This window comes from Neolamprologus brichardi, chromosome 16 (genome assembly GCF_056152115.1).
Source record: "Neolamprologus brichardi isolate AB-2024 chromosome 16, ASM5615211v1, whole genome shotgun sequence".
In the NCBI taxonomy this organism is placed as follows: domain Eukaryota; kingdom Metazoa; phylum Chordata; class Actinopteri; order Cichliformes; family Cichlidae; genus Neolamprologus; species Neolamprologus brichardi.
The window spans coordinates 27,569,025-27,589,301 of NC_142119.1; the positions used below are offsets into that span (position 1 = coordinate 27,569,025).

The 20,277-nt window shown below is 39.1% G+C and overlaps 1 protein-coding gene across 1 annotated transcript in view; it reads left to right on the plus strand.

Moving 5' to 3' along the window:
- Positions 1–19,667, plus strand: part of tmem198aa (transmembrane protein 198aa) — a 41,742-nt gene extending 22,075 nt beyond the window's left edge. Inside the window, exons 3-7 of the mRNA XM_006788618.3 lie at positions 3,273–3,511; positions 4,066–4,278; positions 4,773–4,896; positions 15,457–15,761; positions 16,634–19,667. Of these exons, the coding sequence (XP_006788681.2) occupies positions 3,273–3,511; positions 4,066–4,278; positions 4,773–4,896; positions 15,457–15,761; positions 16,634–16,786 (1,034 nt within the window). The 3' untranslated portion in view covers positions 16,787–19,667. The remainder of the gene's footprint in view (positions 1–3,272; positions 3,512–4,065; positions 4,279–4,772; positions 4,897–15,456; positions 15,762–16,633) is intronic.
- Positions 19,668–20,277: the final 610 nt, after the last annotated feature.

Consider the following 20,277-nt stretch of genomic DNA (forward strand, 5'->3'; position numbering starts at 1 on the left):
AGATGAGCCTCGGGTGGGGAGGAAGGGGGGGTTTCTTTTTTTTGTGTGTGTATAATGGCAACGTTTTCATTATGTATTGTGACCACGATTTGTGAAAAAAAAAAAAAAATTAAATAGAAGTTTCAAAACAAACAAAAAAAATCTTTACCTCCTCAGTCCTACGGTGTCTGTTTGTCTCTCTGTTTGACTCCATGCATTGTCACTCTCGGAGCTATAGTCACTCTTCTGCAAATGAGATGCAGAGCATATTGTTGATGTTTCTTGGAAACCCCGCAGTCACATTTGAACTATATGAAGAAAACCATTATCAGCAAGATAAGATTGATTCTCCCTGCTGATAAAGTCCTCTTGGTACTGCAGAATTTAGTTTACCTCCAATGAGTTAGGAAGAAAGGGTTAGTTATCATTTATTTGAGTCAGAATTACAAAGTTGTGGCGGAAATGATGAGTGATGTTATTGGAACAAGATGGATGAAGCAGGGAAAAATGTCGAAAGACATGCGTGAACAGATGGGAGGGTTTGATGGAGGGAAAGTAGGGAGAGCAGAGAAGAGGAATGAAGGGAGTGGGAGGGATGGGGAAAAAGGTGCAGCAGCAGAACTGTTGAAAGGATAACATGCTAATGAAGGGAAAGAAGAGGAAAAGATGGCAGAAGTAAAGGAAAAACAATTTATTTTAGAATTTGTTTGCTGATTTATGGGGACCATCAAATACGAAAGAATATTGTTGCGGATTTGTGACAGCTGCTGACCAAACACATTTTCTGCTAGCTGTAGATGTTATGGAAATGCTTGAATTACTCCATGTCCGGACTTGTACCCCTTGAGGCATTCTGCTACAGAAGAAGTGCAAACAGCTGTGATGAATACAGCGGCTTTCACTGCACACAGCAACTGAAAGGTATCTAGGAAAACACACACGACAGAGGGGAAGGAATAAAGGAAGCTATAAGAAGTGTGTCAAATAAATGAGGTATGGTCACAAGGGGGGAGGAGCACGGATGGTGGTTAGGATGAGAAGAGGAGCATTGTTTGACTCAGCTGTGCGATGCCTGATTACACAAAGATAACAATCTGACGTTGGGTCCCCTCGAGACAGAGCCCAGTCAGAGAGACGGAGTCGACATAAAGGGGGACACAAACATTAATAAACATAGAAACAAGAACAAGGAGATTTGAACTATTGATAAGACGAGCCTTTAATCTTTCAGAGTATTTTTTCTTTGTTTTCATCGAGTTAAAACACTTTAAGATGGAAAGAAAGCCAAGAAGGACAAGAGGGAACATATGGGGGAAAGGAGCAGCTGTTCTATTCAGCGAGCCTGCTGACTAATGAATGTGGATGACCTTTAGTAATATGATGATGATCATATTTTAAAGCAATTTCATAAATGTTTATAGAGCGAGTTTATCGCTTCTCACCATTCTGCGGAGAGGAAGTGCCTTTCTCTTTCTTGCCCACCATAGCGTGGTTGCTGTTTATCATTATTTTTTTTCTTTGTTCATTATGCTTTCTCCCTGGCATATTTTATCTTTTCAAATGAAATACGATAAGATCCTTTTAATTTCAAGAGCCATTTGCAAAACCACAAACAGCGTATAGTTAATCACTGGGCTGAATGGAGAAAACAGTGCGGTGTAATTACAGAACCAAAGCAAAATGTTAAATCGGGAAACAAATACCTGTGGCACTTACTGCTGATATACACTAATGGTTTTTACTGTTCCATTAAAAATGTAATTTTGTTTTGCTACAGTCATGGGATCATCCATCCCATCAGCAGCTGTAAATGTTTATTTCTCACTAAACCAATGTTCTTTAAAATAGTCTATAGCTTTTAGATTTTTCAGTAAGTGTGGCCAATGATGAAGACAGATAACACATTAATGTAAGTTCATGTTCAAATTAAGAAGAATAAAAATTTGGAAACCAAAAGGTTTTCTTTAAAGGGTTTTCATACATCAAGAAAGGTTACACAGGTCTGCAAAAAAAAAAAAAAAAAAAAAAAAAAAATATATATATATATATATATATATTTTTTTTTTTTTTTCAGCTGCATGGGATATTTTTGGTAAACTTGATGTTTTTTAGGGTGCTGAATCCAAAATCCATCATGTACAGGTTTGTTTTGCAAAACATGAGGAGTTTACAAAAAAAAGTACAACAGCGATAAAAAAAATCTGTATTTTATTACAATCATCCATCCGTCCATCCATCTATCCATCCATTTTCTTCCGCTTATCCGGAGCAGGGGCAGCAGCCCAAGCAGAGAAGCCCAGACCTCCCTCTCCCCAGCCACCTCCTCCAGCTTGTCCAGGGGTCCTGGGTTTGCCCCGGGGCCTCCTCTCAGTGGAATATGCCTCACCCATGAGGCGCCCAGGGGGTATCCTTGTCAGATGCCCGAACCACCTCAACTGGCTCCTTTCGATGTGGAGGAGCAGCGGCTCTACTTTGAGCCCCTCCCGAATAGCCGAACCTCTCACCCTATCTCTAAGGGAGAGGCCAGCCACTCACTTGCGATCTCGTTCTTTCGGTCACTACCCACAGCTCGTGACCATAGGTAAGGGTAGGGACATAGATCGACCGGTAAATTGAGAGCTTCGCTTTTACACTCAGCTCTTTCTTCACCAAGACAGACCGGCACAGCATCCGCATCACTGCGGCCGCCACACCAATCCATCTGTTGATCTCCCGCTCCCTTCTCCCATCACTCATGAACAAGACCCCAAGATACTTAAACTCCTTCACTTGGGGCAGGAACTCATCCCTTCCTGACCCGGGAGTGGGCACTCTACCCTTTTCCGGCTGAGGACCATGGCCTCAGATTTGGAGGTGCTGCATTTTCTATTTGTATTTCTCTTGAGTCTCACTCACATAAATATTAAATTAATGTAATCATAATTGGACATGTTTTTTTGACTCAAGTATAGGATACCAGATTTCAGTTTAAAAAGGGAAATTGTAGGCTTAATTAAACTAAAAACATGAGTTTTGTAAGAAAACCTGACGAGATGGAATTTCATGCATCTCTGGACCTCTTCTGCTGCTGTTTTCAGATTGCTCACACTTCATTGATGTGCACTAGACTTGCTCCATAGTTTCAAACTGAAGACCCCTGAAGTTGAACTGTACTGTTGCATTTTTGTGTCTCATCTTGTCACTTTGATGTGTTTAAATTCTGTGTTTTTTCCCCTCAGGCTTGTGTGTAGATTTTATGCATTTTGTATGCTGGTCATATCTTCACATTGATTTATTTTCCATCTGTCCTCCAGGCTATCGATGCTTCAAGGCCGTGTTGTTTCTAACAGGCCTAATGTTTGGCTCTGTGGTCATCTTCATGCTATGCTATAAGGAGAGGGTGATGGACACTCAGCTGAGTGTGGAGGCGTCCGTGGGCATCGGCCTGGGCATCGGGACCCTGTGTGGTCTGGTGACTATGCTGGTTCGCAGTGTGGGGCTATTTATGGTGGGCCTGCTGCTGGGCCTGCTGGTTGGAGTTGCATCACTGGTGGTAATTTGCCTATTTTTAAGAATTATGTGTGTAAGCCAAATTATTAAACAATATATGCATTTGATATATCAGTATTACTTATATTGCATGAATAACACTAGAGCTAAGGATAAGAAAGTAGTTTTCATTGTCTATAGAGTAAAGGTGTATAAATGAACTGCATGCCATTACTATGTATCTGTAATTTTTGTAAAATAAACTATACATGAAAACATGACATTGCCAACACATCTATCATGCATGTTTAGATATTTTCCTGGAACAATCCACACAAAAATGTCCTGGGTTATTTTTCCCATGATTCTCCCCTCCAACAAGTGGAGGGGAGAAAATGTGCCCAGTTGTTTCATTGCAATCCCAGCACCAAAATTTAGAGGTCTATATTTGTCCATGTGCCACTTCTGCAGTGATTTTTGAGGAAATGTAGGTTTTGTAAAATTGTACAATTGTAGGGTTGTTTTCTTTTCTTAACTCTGAAATAGCATTTAGATCATGATCCCAAATTGATTCACATACAAAAAAGCAAAATGGAACACTTTTCCTGTCTCTCTTAGGTCATGGAGGAGTTCTACCACCCCAGAACAGTGTGGGTTCCTCTGGGTATTCTCTTGGGTTCTGGGACACTATTTGCTGTCCTCACACTACAGTGGCAGCGCTGCTTCGTCACCCTCTCCACTGCCACATTTGGCTCTGCCATCATAACCGTAACCGTGGATTATTTTATAGAGCTGTTCGCTTTGGTACACTACGTTTATGAGAGACTCAAGGTAAGAACATCAGGGTATGCTTCTGTGCATCTTTCCGAGTACATGTTTGTGAGAAAGACAGATATTATAAAAGTCATAAAAAAAATTGTCTGTTATGGAATGTGTAATTCTGACATAGTCCATATTCTGAAACACATATTCCAATAATATGTGTGTCAGACTAAAAGAAGATGTAACCCATATTTTGAAAAAGGGTGTGTTCTTTTTGTTAGTAGAAACAGGACTACAAATACTTTTCTTCAAGTGCGGAATGTCGATAAAGGCCTTGCCAGGTCATATCAATTATATTTATAGAGCATATATCAAATAATTGCCTCAGCTGGCTTAAAGATTTGCACTGAGTCTGCACACCCTCTGTGCTCAGGCACTTCACTTGGCAAGAAAAAGCTTATAGAAAAAAAAATCATTAAAATTGGGAGGAAATGGAGAAGATAAATTCTTTAACTGATCAGCAGTTAAGGATATAACTGACACTGGAACTGTATTTTTTGCAGGTGGATCCCAAGAAGCCAGTGTGCTGGTTTACTTGGGTGATCATGGGGGTGTGGCCTGTCTTGGCACTCCTCGGAGTGCTGATTCAGTGGAAAGTCACTGCAGAGGGATTTTCTCACACGGAGGGTGAGTGTTATTGCTTTATACACAACTAAACTCACCAGAGCAGACTGAGAACCTATTTCAATGTTTGTGGCTTTTTGCATCTTGCCAGAGGAATTTTTGGCCAAGTTAAAGTTTGTTATTCATTTTGTTGTCCTCAAAGCTTTTTTATTTATATAGCACCAAATCACAACAACAGTCACCTATAAGCACTTTATATTTTAAGATATAGACACTACAACAATAGAGACAAACCACAACAACCAAATGACCCTTTGAGCAAGCACAGTGGGAAGGAAAAACCCTTTTAACAGGAAGGAACCTTCAGAGAACCAGGCCCAAGGAAGGACAGCTCTCTATCACGACCAGTTGGGGGTGATGAGGCAGTAGGTTAAATAAAATAATTTTTGAGTGACTAATATACTGTCCATTGTCACAGCATGTAATCACCAGAAAAGGTGGACGTCACAGATGTTGGTTTGGCACTGGCGTTTTGATCTGTGACACTATGTTAGTCTTGCCTTGGTAAACTTAAGTTGTTCAAGAGATTTATTTAGAAACTTCTGAAAGGTTTATAACTTTTCAGAGATTTTAAAATGTTGTAAACCATTAGGTGACATAATTATGTATGTGGATTCTCAGGGTCAGAAATTAGTATAATATGTAAGATGAATGCAGAGTGTTCATCTCTCTCATCTGCAGTCAAACAGGGCATTTTGGAAAATGCCCTGTTTGACTGTCATCAAGGAATCCCCTTTAAGAGAACTACATATATGAGTTGTGTATATGAGTATATGGAAATCAGAATATCTCTCCAAGTCATGAAGTATTTGCTAGTTTCAAGCTCTTGAAGAAATTGTTGGAAGTATCATTCTCTCCACAAAAACTTTCAGTAGCTGTCTACAGATGTTAGAGTTTTAAAATACTTAGATCCCCTCTACTGAAAAACCAGACATATTGTAGTACGAACAGACAACATGATGGCAGCAGTGTGCACTACATACACAGTAGGCTTGTTTGAAATAGCCAGTAGCCTGCTGCTGCAGCCTCAAAATCTCACGCTGTTCATCAGAGTGGTTCGCATCATGGAAGTACAGATCCTTGCAGGAGACTTGATGTCTCTCACACATTAAAGGGAATTTGATTTCTATACATTGTGTAGATGTTTTTGGACAAATCTGAGAAGGAAGAAGTGGATTTGTTTACCATGAAATAAAATAGTAATGCAGATCTCTGTGAACATATAAGACAACCCTTCACTGGATGTTGCCTTCTCTCACTAGTCATGGCTAGGGATGGGTATCGTTTAGGTTTTATCCGATACCAGTACCAAACCGGTACTTTTGAAACTGTGCCGGTGCTTAAACGGTGCTCGAACCGGTGCTTAAAGAATGGAGAACACAAAATTGGTCCAAAAACCTCTCATGTTCAGCTGTTTTTTTGTAAAAAGATAACAATGTTAGCCTTTTCTGCAGCTATAGGGGATTTGTGGCATCACTCTTGGCTGGAAGCAGTGCTTAAACAATGGAAAAAACACAAACTTTGTCCAAAAACCTCTCATGTTTAGCTGTTTTCCACTTTTTCTTTGGTCACTTTAGCCTTTTTGGCCAGGGTGAAGGGAGTATCTGCCATCAAACAAGAAGACAGCCGCATGTAGCTATGATGATGTTTGCTAGTTCACCTTACATGCATTAATGTAATAACGAGGTTAGCCTACTCAACGTAAATTACACACGAACAACATTAAGCGACTCACGCAGAGAAGAACGGCTGCTGCTGCCATCATCATCCGCCATCATTTCTGCTACACTGGCAGGGCTAGGGTCCAAGACTCTCCTCTTCGGGTTTTTGGGGGATGTTGCGAACTCCGGGTCCGATAACAGGCAACCCACCCACAGTAGATGTGCCTCTTTTGCTGTGAAGTACAGCCAGACTTTGACTGCTTTGCCTTGGGCATTTTTAATCTGTAGCTCTGCTCTAAAAGAACGTACGTACCTGGGCCCACCTACTACGCTTGCAAAGGTAAAATGATTGGCTAGAATCCAAAGTGTATGACATTGCAGGAAAATAAAGCACCGAAATGTGTGCTGCTTTTCGATCTGGTTACTACCGTTTATATCAGAACCGGTGCCATAATGGCACCGGATACTGGTATCCATCCCTAGTCATGGCTCAGATTTCCCTTTTACCCATTTCCCCAGTTTACCCGGTTTCTTTTTTCTAGCACAGTCAGAAGGAGAATCTAGTTGTCATTCTGGTGGCTACAAAACCCACAAGCTCATCGTAGTACTCAAGCCCTGGCGCCATGGCAGTTTTCTTGCACTGTCACAGCTGAAAGTGCAATTATCCATCAGTAGCAGTGGGCCATAATGGGAATGCCTGGAAAGAGGTCTGCTCCCTTATGCCCTTGCTTCTTTCTGCTACCTGGTACACAGGCAAATTATCTGCTTGTCATGAAGACAATCTCAGACCTCATACAGACCTCCAGATGTTGGTAAATAAGAAACTAACTCCTTCAGTTAACTTTTAAAATGCAAAAAAGCATTAGGAGGAGGGCAGTTTCTGCATTATTTGGTTAAGTGCTTTCTGATAGGTATCAGGCAACTAACATTTGTTGTGGACTCTTGATACCTCGGTAGGATTTACCATTGGTTGTAATTGCTCTGGAAAAACCTCCTGCTTTACCTGATAGCTGAAATCTCTCTTAAGATACTGCCTCTAATAATAGCACCCTCCAGGATTGACTTTAGTGAACAGTGAGTGACTTATGTGCACCATGTTATCACTGGAGAAGATGGATGTGCAGTTATTTCAGTGACAGATTCTTGTTTGACACCTTGTTCGGTCAAGGGTTAGGTTTTTTCCTCTGCCTTAGGACAGTGCAGCTGAAGCAACATCTCTGCTAACTCTGTTATTTTATATTTAGCACATGGATAACATTAGGCAGACACAACAATTGTATGTCCTCCACAAAGGACACTCACAGGGCATGACCCTGTCAAAACAGCTTCCGTCTCAGTGCGCGTGCAGTACGTTAACACACAAGCTTGCATTGTAGCAGAAGCAAAGTCTACAAATTGAGCTTGTGCTCAAATCACAAGAGCCTTATCTTTGTCCAGAGGGACGGCAGTGGCAGACATCTGTGTATCAGTATCGTGGATTTCTTCATGCGCCTTCATTCGTATTTGCACAAGATATTTGAGTCACCCCCTGACTCAGTCAGTTTTAAGTGTGCTAGACACCCAATGACGCACTGTCAAATCTGGCACATTAATGCACGTGGAGGGTTGGTCTAATCCCATCATGGATTAGTGAGTCTCATGGTGTGTAACGTCACAGTCCTCTGCTGTGTCACGTGTGTTGTGTGAAATAAACCAAATTTTAAAGTGCAGATTTAATGAAAATGCATTTATCTGAGAATGTTATGCTTTCACAATTCACTTGGTTTGATCCGCTACTATTTCCCAAGGTGGAAAGTAACAAAGTAAGCATATTTTGTTACTCTACTTAAGCAGAATTTTTAGGTACCTGTATTTTAATTTTACTCCACACATTTAAACACAAACATCTCCACTTTTTACTCCCTACATTTTAAATACAGGCTTGTTAATTTAGGTTTTAGACATTTGATGTAAGTAATTGTTTTTGAATTTGAACCTAAATGGAGGGAACACAATCCTAAAGGCACTCCCATTGGTGCATCAATCACCGGTGCTTATCACACACAAACAGACGAAAGAGGAATAAACATAATTTACGCATTTACAGCCTTTCTGAGGTTAAAAAAATCCTGGAATGATTTGAAAAGCTGTTTTTGGTACAGAAGGTTGTTGTTGCAGTACTTCAGCACCTAGCTAGCACTGCAGAAGAGGAGTGAGCAAAAAGGGAGCAACATTTTTAAGTGCACGGTCATTTCTTACAGTTCAACAAATACCAGGAAACAGCCAAAGTTTTTCTGTGCAGTTTGTTACAAGATGTGTCTGTTAGCTAAAGGTATAGCATCTGCATTTCACAGAGAGAGAAAAGCAGAACAGGAGAAGAAGAAGAGATGTTTTTTTTTTAAATTTAAGAATTAGTGTTTTTTTGATAAACTTGTGATTTCAATCATACATATAATGTTGTAATTCAAGTCAGGCTTTTTTTGAACAGATGGATGGCATGAAATTGTGTTTTTATATTTTAAAATGTCTTGCAAATAACTTTGAGTGTAATAACTTTGAGTTATTCAAAGATTCCATGAAAAATGCTGGTCAGTTTAGTGCAGACTACATTGTTAGTTTTCTGCGCTACGGTGGACTCGGGTAGGGCAGCTGTGGTGTTCATGGTCAGTGTTAGGTTACATCATAGTAGCTGAAAGATGATAATCAGTCATGATGTCTCGTTAAACATTTGCTTATATCTTTCTAAATTTAGCTGTCTAAATCCTCAAAAATCAGCAACACAGGTCAGCTAATCACAGCCATAAACTAAATATAGTAAGCTTGTCATAGACATTACTGTGATCGTTTTCGCTGAACCACTACAGTCGATTTTGGGGTTTCCACACCTGCTGAATCACACTTTAACCCCAGACTGTACTCATTTTTCTTGTTTAATGTGGAGGCAAAACCACCCATCTGCAATGTAGGCAAATGCAAATAGAACATTTTTTTTATTCCCTTTGTTTTTCTCTGATTGTGTTCCACATAACAGCTGTGCAAGCTGAGTACTTTTGTTAGAATTTGAATTAAATTGAAATAAACTTTGTGTTCCTGTCAATCGCTTCATTGTGATATTAATATGACATGAGTATCAGTTAACTTGGCCAAAAAACAAATAAATAAAAATAAAATAAATACATAGCTGGTAGAAATGTCCTCTAAAGAGATTTTTTTTAATTTTATTACTGAGTAATTTTTCCGAGCCTGTGCTTTTTCTCTTTTACTCAAGTAAAGAAGTTGAATCAGTACTTCAGTATTTTTTTTAAACACAGGATTCAGTACTTCTACTTGTCATGAATAGATAAGTGATGAATATATGTACGTTTGACACCTCTGTTCCTCATGTTTCCACCTGAACAGACATTTCATCACTTATCTACTGCTTATTGCTGTTTGTTTACATTACACTTTCAACACAAGCTTTTCCCAACTTTCAAACAGCACCCAAAACCTTAATCTTATTCCACATATGTTAATTAAGGATAAAAGCTAACAGATAAGAAATACATTAATGAAAGTGTCTTATACTAATATATACCCAGTGAGTAAACAACATTCAATGTACCTAAAATTCAGTAACTTCAGTCTGTCAGTTTAGTGCCAAGATAAACAAACAAGTCACATGTTCCAGACTGCAACACGCTGAAATGTCTGAGCAAAAATGTTTGATTTAACCGTGTCTAGTTGATGATAGGAGAAACATGGTTTGGTGAGAATATGGCACGGCGGGACCACAGATCAACATTCAGAGCCATTTTATTCACACTTTTCACCACAGAAAACACCACCACACACCTGAGTCCCCGTGTTTTAACTCGGCGGGCGGGATTACGGATGCCGTGCAGGTGCGTCCGCCCTCGCTGCACGGCAACGCAGACCACGCCCCACCACACATGACAATCTATCTTCTTTGAAACTTGTAGTATAGATTTTGTCAAGGCCACTGGCCTGACAAATCCCAGCTATATGAAATCATAACCATGATGAGGATAAGGAACACTGTGTGTGCGCGGGCATCACTCTTGTGTGATTTTGTGCAGGGTGGATTCAGAATATACCGACACTGGTGTTTTCACCAGAATGTGTTATTGACGCAGCCTGCCTTAATCTGTTCTAAAGGCAGCCACAACACAGATGGCAAGATCGCACATACATGTCCTCAACACAATATGTGAATGCAGCAAACAAACACAATACACCCAAACAGACAAGGGCAGAGACAGAAACACTGCGGGTTAGAACCTCATTCACTGGCTCACTCGCTCGCTCATACCTCAACTAAAGGAAGAACCAAACACACACATGCATATACATGCAGCACACACTCAGCCATTTGATCTTTGCCTGTGTTTGACTTGCACCGTCATACAGTGACTTAGAAGAAGTCACACATGTCCTCAAATAATGAGATTAAAAAGCAAGCTACTGCAGCTTCCAATCAGAGGGTGTGGGCTCAGAGATAGAGGAAGCTTTTCAATGCTATTTTCAAAACTGTGCAATTGTGAGGGGAAAGAGACCTAGCAATAAAAGAAGTAGATTACCACACAGTGTTTCTTGTGGAGAAATAATATAAAACCAGACCATTACATGATGACCATTCTTCCACGTTGTTAAAAACACAAATATGGTTTACTGCTAGATACTGATGCAAAACCAGGTAGAAAGATAGATGTATTATACTTGTATAGGATTTATTTATTCTGTTGTTTCTGAATAAAAAATAATGCAAGAAAAAGGAACGGCACTTGGAGAGCACATCCTCTGAACTGTTCTGCAATTTTAAAGAAACTGATCTATATCAGCAGTGCAGGTTAATGGATTCTTTCTTTGACCGTGCTTTACCTCTCCACCACATTTCACAAAATGTGTCCTAGCAGCTTTGCATAAGAAACAGGTAAACAGAAAGACAAACAAGCAGCGCTGAACACCCACCTCTATCTCACCTTATGCCTTGGTGAAGTAAACAAATTATAACCATGAAATTTTTGAGAGATAGAAATTAAAACTGTTTGCCCCACTCCCCGTGCACATAAATAAAAATAAAAATAAATAAAAAAAAAAAAATTATTACTATTATTATCATTATTTTTTATTAGTAATTTTTATTATCAAACGTAGATGTCAGCATTACATCTACATTACACAAACCTGTGCATTACTTGTACATAGTGTAGACGTTTTGCTACATAATTCTGCACTTTGGCATCATTGGAATGCGCTGTCATGCATACCTGTAAATAAATACTAATGGAATAGTGATGCCTGAATACTTTCTCTTCGACCCAGTATCACAGCAAAGCATGTTAACATGATATCGGGTTGTTGTCTTACACAATGAATAAGAGGTAGACAACAACTGGGGGAGCTTTCTATAACAGCTTTCTAATAGTGTGGTAACTGTGCAACAGTGTTGGGGAGTAACGGAATATATGTACCGCCGTTACGTATTTAAAATACAAATATGAGTAACTGTATTCCGTTACAGTTACCGTTTAAAAAGGTGGTATTTAGAATACAGTTACTTTGTTGAAATAAATGGATTACACGGCGGTACTTCCGTGTTTCATATTGTGGCGGGTCAGGACTGTTTGGGTTTTGTTTGACAGCTACGTTCTGTTGTTCCAGGCGGCAGCGTTACGGTTGCCATGGTTACAGGGTGACGCTCTCTCTCTGCTTGTTTCCTGGGTGAGAGAGCGCCTGTTGTTGTTGTTGTGCTAAGCTAACAGGCAGAATGCTACAGGTATAGCTCTAAAGAATGTAGCATCATAGGCAGTGTAGTCCGTGCTGCAGGGAGAATGGACTGCCATACACGTTATGTGTCTGTGAGCGAGGGAGGGAGAAAAAGGAAAAGTACGAGCTGTCATCGAGCAAAAACGGGAGCTGGAAGCATGTAAATATAATAATAACCACCGCAGCCAAGAAGAGAGCCTGACGAGCCCAGTTGTAAGTAAGCTATTAAGACTCGACTGTACACCGTGTTCGTGTTTTCCTCCGAAACAATAAGTTCTGTTGGAGCAGCCTTTCAATGCCTCTCTCTGTCTCTGCTAGCAAAGTTGACCCAGACAACAAAGTAAAGCTAGTTTTTAGCTACGAGCCGACACAGAACCCACCGTATTAGCCAGAGGTCCCTTTACTACGGTTCGGAGCCGCGGACCTTCAGTAACAGTAATAAATCACAGCAATAGTACATTCATGTAGTTGCAAACAGCATGATAATATATTAAGTAATCCAAAGTATTCACAATACGTTACTTTCATTGAGTAACGTAACGGAATACGTTACAGAATACATTTTGGGGCATGTAATCTGTATTCTGTAATGGAATACATTTTAAAAGTAACCCAACACTGCTGTGCAATAATAAAGAAGTAACAATACGGAATAGCATCTTATTACCAATAAATTACCAAAGTAATATCCAAACAATAACCAAGTGATATTGTATCAACAGTGGTTACACTGAATACGGTTACAGTGAAATGTATGCGATTGGGTAACAAGGCACCAAAAACTAGGTAACACAGTAGAAACAAACAAATACCAATAAGGCAAACAAATTAGTAATAGTACCATAGTATTCTAGTATAACATAATATATAATAGCCTGCTAGCAATAAAATGCTAATATTTGGATGCTTGATTTTTTTATGTTTATAATAATAAATTAACATTAGTTGATGCTTTATGGTATAAGAATGCTATAATCATTTTATAACACTGGAATGCATCCAACCGTATGCCTTCTGCAGTCTTCTTTGTTTGACGGTAACAATGTAAATACTGTGGCTTAATCATGTGGAAGCACATGTGGTAGTTTCTGTTCAATAACCAGGAGCAAACACAATTTTAATTTGCATATATATGAGTTTTAATTTGTATCACATCTGCTACATAAGCCATATTTTTGCAATTTAGTCATTAAAAATGTGTCATGCAATTTATATCATTTTTTGAGGTTAAAAAAAAGTCATTCTGATGATGCTGAAGTCTCATAAACTCATGTATCAAATATGACACACTGGGCTTTAAAGGGTTAATATCCTATTAAAGCAAACTTCAAGTAATCAAGCATGTGTGGAAGTTACCACATTATTACTGAGCTGTAATGAAAAGTCCAACTATTATTTGCATTACTTAACGTCCACAGCATGTAATCTTGAATTAACTTTTTTCAATTACTCTTTATCTGCTAAAAGATACTCTGCCGGCAGTAAACAGATGATGAGAAATTGTGGGAAGGAGAGAAGAGAGAGAAGTAAAGAGGAAGCAGGTGTACTGGGGGAAGGGCAGAGTGAGGATAATAAACTGGGGCACAATGGGTAAGCTGGGCACCCAAGTGGAGCTGTGAGGAAAATCATCTGTCAGCTGACTGAACAGTGTGCAGAACAGGGCCATGAATGAATTAGCTCGCATATGTTTGACTTGTCTCGACTGTTTTTTTCAGGGGATTTTTGCCCCTCTGTGTAGATACTAATTGAATATGCACCGATTCACCTATGCTCATCAGGACTGTCACTGTCATAGCCTCACAACTCTAACCCCAAAATCATTATTTTGTTATTTGAACCTAAACTCTGAAGCACCTTTTTAAAATAGTGGACACCCCTCAACACACACACACATACAGAAGCATGTGGCCAGAGGGGCCCGACGTGGGGTGATCCAAGGAAAAGAAAGGGGGGTATTATTAAGCAGTTTCCTTGCCAGATGGTGCCCTGTTGTCCCCATGCATGAAGAAACAACAATAGACCTCTGAACACTTACACTTACACACGCACACATAAGGCAGCTGTGACCAGTACAATACATCTGTAATGGATAAATACTGGAGCTCAGATAATAAATATTACACAGATCCCTGATATTCGGTGGTGTATATCTAACCACTGAATGGAAATGCCTACAAACACCCATGCTCAAAAATACTCCTATGTGTAATGGACGGCGAAGCAGGATGGTTTACGGACATCCTTTTCTGGGCAGGGTGCAAAAATAACACACTCACCCACTCACAATATGTCAGGAGACTGAACAGCTCAGTATAAATACATGCAGAGAGAAAAATGATTTGTCTGCCAACAGACTGAACAGAATAAAGGAAATGAGCAAATTGGCACCAGTATTTTTACTTTTTTTTATTTTTATAGCCTCCGTTCAAAATAAACCTTGAGAAAAGTTTATCATCTGCATTTAAAGCTATTTAAAATATTTCTACAAGCTCTTGCCTGATTAAAGGCCTTGCTTGTCTCACTGTGGGATGGGCCTCCCTCATATTCCTCAAAAGGATTTATCTCATTAAGTCAGTCTTGATTGGCTGGTAATGGCAGTGACCGTGTCAGGCAGAACCACCCACCCTCAAGTAGCTTGCGCCACTATGCAGTCAATATTCAACACACCTGAAAGATAGGCTAGCTAGGCCCTCATTCCAAGACATCTGTGCGTACACTGTAGCCCAAACAGTACCACTGTAGGTCTTCACTTCTATAAGGGGGCTACTTGCTGATTGCTGGTGCTTGCTTGAGATGAGCTTGTCTGGCAATACAAAAGGTCTCCATATCCAAGAGTGAGACATCAAAATCAATGTTAGGAATGAAAACTTTGGGTTATTTATGTAACCTCTGTTCTCACAGTAGCGTAAGTGAGATGTTTCACCAAATAATCCTTCTTGCTGGCTGAAGTGAGAAGAGGTGCTGCATCCCATAGCAAAATGTCTCACTCATGCAACTCTGAGAACCGGGGTTACACAAGTAAACTAAAGTTAGTTTCTCTATAAAAGCTTTGCTGTTTTCTCTTTATCCTGAAGTCACTCCCTCTTCATTATCTATTGTTCTAATTGTCTTCTCCTTACCACTAATGATCAAAACTTTTTTTCTTTGACTCTAGTGGTTTTAAGTCGACAGCAGCGAAAGGTCCAGCTCATGCGGATTCGACAGAGAGAAGAGAGGCTGAAAAAGGAGAAGGAAAACAAGAAGAAGAAAAAGAGACAGAGCCAGAAAGCAGGGCACAAGCAGAAGACTCATTCCCATCACAACCACCAGCAGTACCACCACCCAACAGCATCTCACCCTCATCACCAAACTCAGAGCTCTCAGCCTCCTAAAGTCCCTCCTCCTCCTCCTCAGACTGAGCCTGGCTACCACCGCAAAGCCAACTCCAAAAGGCGTTTTGATGGAGATGTGCTGTCTCCGGTAAGCTATAATACTGTATCTATTCTTAACAAGGTAATTAGATGAAAATCTGAACATCCTCAGTCCAGGTTATTAAAATGTTTGTGTTCTTTGGATTCTCTGAAATTAGATTTTAGATAAAATTCTACATTCAAGTCACAGTTTGAGTAGAATGACATCAGTGTTCCACTCTGCACAGTTAAGTGACAAGTTCAGGACAAATAAGTGTAGGGAAATCAGAAACTGTTATATTTATATACAAATGCACTGCACAGCAAAATCTTTATTCTCTCTGTGCTAAACTCTTGCCAGAGGGCAAGTCAGACAGTTTGACAGCCATTTTTGCTGATATCTCCAGGAATTTATTTAGCTGTACTTCTGTTAAGCGTGCACACAGTTCCTTCGGTGATCATGCCAAAGTAACGAAGAAAGCCTTGCAAATTAAAAAAATATATATATGTATACTTAACTAATTTTTTTGCTACAATAATAATAAACTGGGACAATAGAAAGTAGACACACAACTACACCAATCATGCTGTTGTGAAACTCAGCTAAACATGTGCCACTCAACACGACTGGCTTATGTTCTTCCCAACTCCCAATTTCAGAACTCTCCCACACATTTCTGTTTAAGATTCAGTAAGTGTCCTCTCCCTATAATGTCTGGCTAAACTAAGTGTCTGCAGGCTTCAGGTTCATATTTAATGTTAAGATAAGGGGTAATGATCCTCTTCAATGGGACTTCAGAAGAAAACTGAACAGGGATAAAAGTGTCACATGTCAGACTTTTCATTGAAGAATAATTGTACATGAGTGTAAGCTTTTGTGTCTTGCTGCATTTACATATGCCATATACCCACCGCAGCCCTTTATTTCCTGTCTGTCCACAGAGTTACATCAGGAGTTTCAGGGACAGACAGACAGACAGACGGGCGTACTCCCACAGTAGAATGATGAGCCGGTCTCGAATGGCTGAACTTGACTATGACTGCGGCTCTCAGGTGCCCCTTACAGCACCCAGTGGACCCCCAGTTCGCATTTGAGGCAGTTAATTGCACACATCCACACACACACACACACATGTGCACCATCACAGGCTACTTCAAGACTCACTGATAAGGATAAGAAACCTAACCTAACCTAACCGTGCCAACCCAATCAACTGCCTATTAAGCCAACAGGAGCTCAAAGTGCTCCAGAGGTGGTGTGACCCACACTGCTTTTCTCCTGTCAGACCCAGTGAAGTATTTATTTGGTCGGTTTTTTCCTTTTAATGTCTAAAAACAGTGATTTTCTTTGTCGAAAGTGTGAGAATTATGAGTCATCATATGTTATATTTGGCTTCTCTGTAATTGTACTTACATGGAAAACACTGGAAACAAGTGAAACTCTCTTATGCACAGTTAATTAAACTGTCTCTGTTGAACATTTGATACGAAGATTTATACTGGTTGGTTCAAGCCATACAAAGTCATTTTTAGTGGGGAAGAAAAAATCACTCCACAGGAGCCCCACATCATGTTAGAAAAAAATTGCACCACTTGACTTTCATCAAGTTAAAATAAAAGAACACTTTACTCCAAAGGTAATTAAAGGATTAAACATTTTGACTTAAGGAAGCATCTGCTGTGAAAAATGACTGAAAAGCAACATAAAAAAAAACACAGCAAACACTGAAACTCAAAGGGAGCTCTTCTCATTTAAAAGGTCATTCATGAAGTCTGCATTTTATCTTCACTGACAGCTTGTAAATTCAAACGTGGCAGCACAAGGCCTGTACTGCTTCAACATGCAGAAAGAGACAAGTTTAGGTGTGAATTGGATTAAACGGTTTACACCAAAGACAATGTTTGTGTTATTTCTGTTGTCAATTAAGTGTCATTCCCTGCGCTGTTGTGATTTTCAAGGAGACTGTTTTTACATCTCAACACTTTCCTTGTATCCTCTATTCTATTGTCAGCCATTCCAACTACAGACCTGAACAGGATACTCATCTGTCTGCTCCTCTTTCCTCTCTCCATTAAACATTTCTGTAAGCGATGTGATTTTATTTATTAACAGTGCTCTTGTGTCCCTTTTTGCTCTTTTCTACAAAGCTTCTGTTAAAGACAAATAGCTGCTGCCCGATATTAATCATTCTGGAATTTGATTGATGTAATGAAGTCTGAGAATAATAGGCAACAGTAAAAATGTTAAAAAAAATAGTGTATTTTTGTGTGTGTGTGTGAGTGGACACATGAGCCCTGTGGCAATTGATGGAACATACCAAATACTGGCCAAGGAGAGGGGGGGTTTGTTGGAATGGATGCGCAGCATGCTGTGCATACATTAAATTCTCTCTTCTTTACCAGTTGGTGAAAAATGGTATGAATGTAAAATGTTTGAGTGAAATGTTAAGTGATTAAAAAAAAAGAGGCAGCATCTTTTTTTTGAGATAAGAGAATGTGAAGATAAATGCATCTGCAAGTGGCGCCCTCTGATGTTTACTTCTGGACCTTTTTTTTCTGGCCTTTCTATGTATGTGTGTGTGCATACGGTTCATGTGTACATGCATTTGTGTGTTACTCACTTTGAAATTGAAATGAGTTCCTTACATTAATATTGTTATACTAAACACTGAGACAGGAGAAGGACTCTGAATGCGAGATGTTTAAGTACAGAAGGACAAAGTTGTTTTGTTTTTATTTTTTGTTTTTTTTTCTTTTTTTTAATTAAAGCTCTCTGGAAGCAAAACATTGTAGTTCATGAACACTATTGCTAGCAATGTTGCAATTCCTACCTAGGTTGAATATTACTATAAAAAGCCCCAAATGGAAGACTTGGTAGTATGAAAGGAAAAAAAAGTTATTAAAATTCTGCCTCAATATTGTTTTTTTAAACTATTGTTTTATTATAGATTCTTATTTCTGAGGTTTAGGAAAACAAAACAATCTCACTGCACATAAATTATAAAATAAAACTTGAGGTATGTAAGTTAGTGCCTGGATTCAGCAAAATTTACAGTACTTTTAGGCCCGAGGACCAGGGATTTTTATCAAAAGCCCGTTACTGCATGTTGATCATTGTGTATATGTTTCGATTGTGCTGTTGTCATGTCACAGCTCTGACATTTACACTTTAGTTTTCTGGTCCTGGGCCGATGTAAGTAAAAATAAAAACTCTCTTTCTATCTCCAGTTCTCTTCTGTATGTAAAGGGCTTTGAAAGGCATTTGAAGCATTTTCCTCTTTTTCACATGCATTATGCCTGTTACATCAGACCTGCTGTTTACTGTTATTAAATGTTGTTTCACGGTTGTGGCAGTACAAGTGTTATTTTTGGTTTTCTGCCTATACTTCACTCCTGCTTTGATCTGCTTTTGTGTTTTTATTGTAGTGTAATTCTAAACTAAACATTGCCCCTCCTCTTGCTTGTAATTTGGGGACGAAAATGAATAATTCTTTCACTGAACTCTTCTTTTATGTTGTTGTTTTTCTTATTCCTAATTTTTTTTTTTCATTGCCTATTATATAACATTTCTGTTGAGAAAACCTTTGATTGTAGATATTGACTTGTAAATAATTTTTAAGTGTACAAATGTTTGGCTCCATTTTCATGTTTGCACCACAGTCATGTATGTAATTTATGCAGGCTATTACTTCCTGGAGTAGACCTGTTATATTGTGATTCTGCTGTATGTCCAGTTTGCTTTGATTTGGCTGAGCGGTGGATACACTTCTCATTCAGGTGTTTCAGTGTTTCATGTTCAAATTTAGCAAAGAAAATGGACTCTGATTCGTCCTTTTCGTATCATCCAATTTAAATATGTAAAAATCACCTGATTATTATTATTATTATTATTATTATTATTATTATTATGTTATTAAGCATGGATTTCTATGGACCTAACATATGATAAACATTGTGATTCTATAATTCAGTGGTCTTGTTATCTTTACATTGTCATTTGTGTGTGCACAAGTGTTGGAGCACAAATATCAAATACTTTTTAGTTCAATCTCTCTCTCTGACACTCCCACAAATACATGCGTTACATAAGTTTAGTTTAGAATTAGTCCCATAGAATAAATCGACAGATATTTACCTGTTTCAGAACTGGTGCTTGTACACAGATATCAGTAGGTGATGATTCTGTTACATATTTTTTTCATATTTATTGATGATGCAGTGATGTGCAAAAGCCTTGAGCCACCCACTAACCCACCACTCACTATTATATGTTGCTAGGAAAATGGGTCAGAAAACAGAGTTTGTGCAATTCTAATGAGCTTGAAAGTCCACATTTGATTACTTTTATTCTTCAGCTCAGCCTGACCTGTCTTAGTCAAGCTTTTTTGTCATATTTTGAAATAGTCTTCAAGATTATTTCCCCAGATTTCTGCTTTGGCCTTTGCTGTATTTGGTTTTTGTGTAATTTGCAACACCTCACCCTTCTTTCCCTTTTCCTCTTTCTAAAGAATAGCTTCTTGACAAGGACGTGACTTTCAGACACTGTTTATCTGCTGTAGATTGTTACGACCTGACACTTCTTTTGT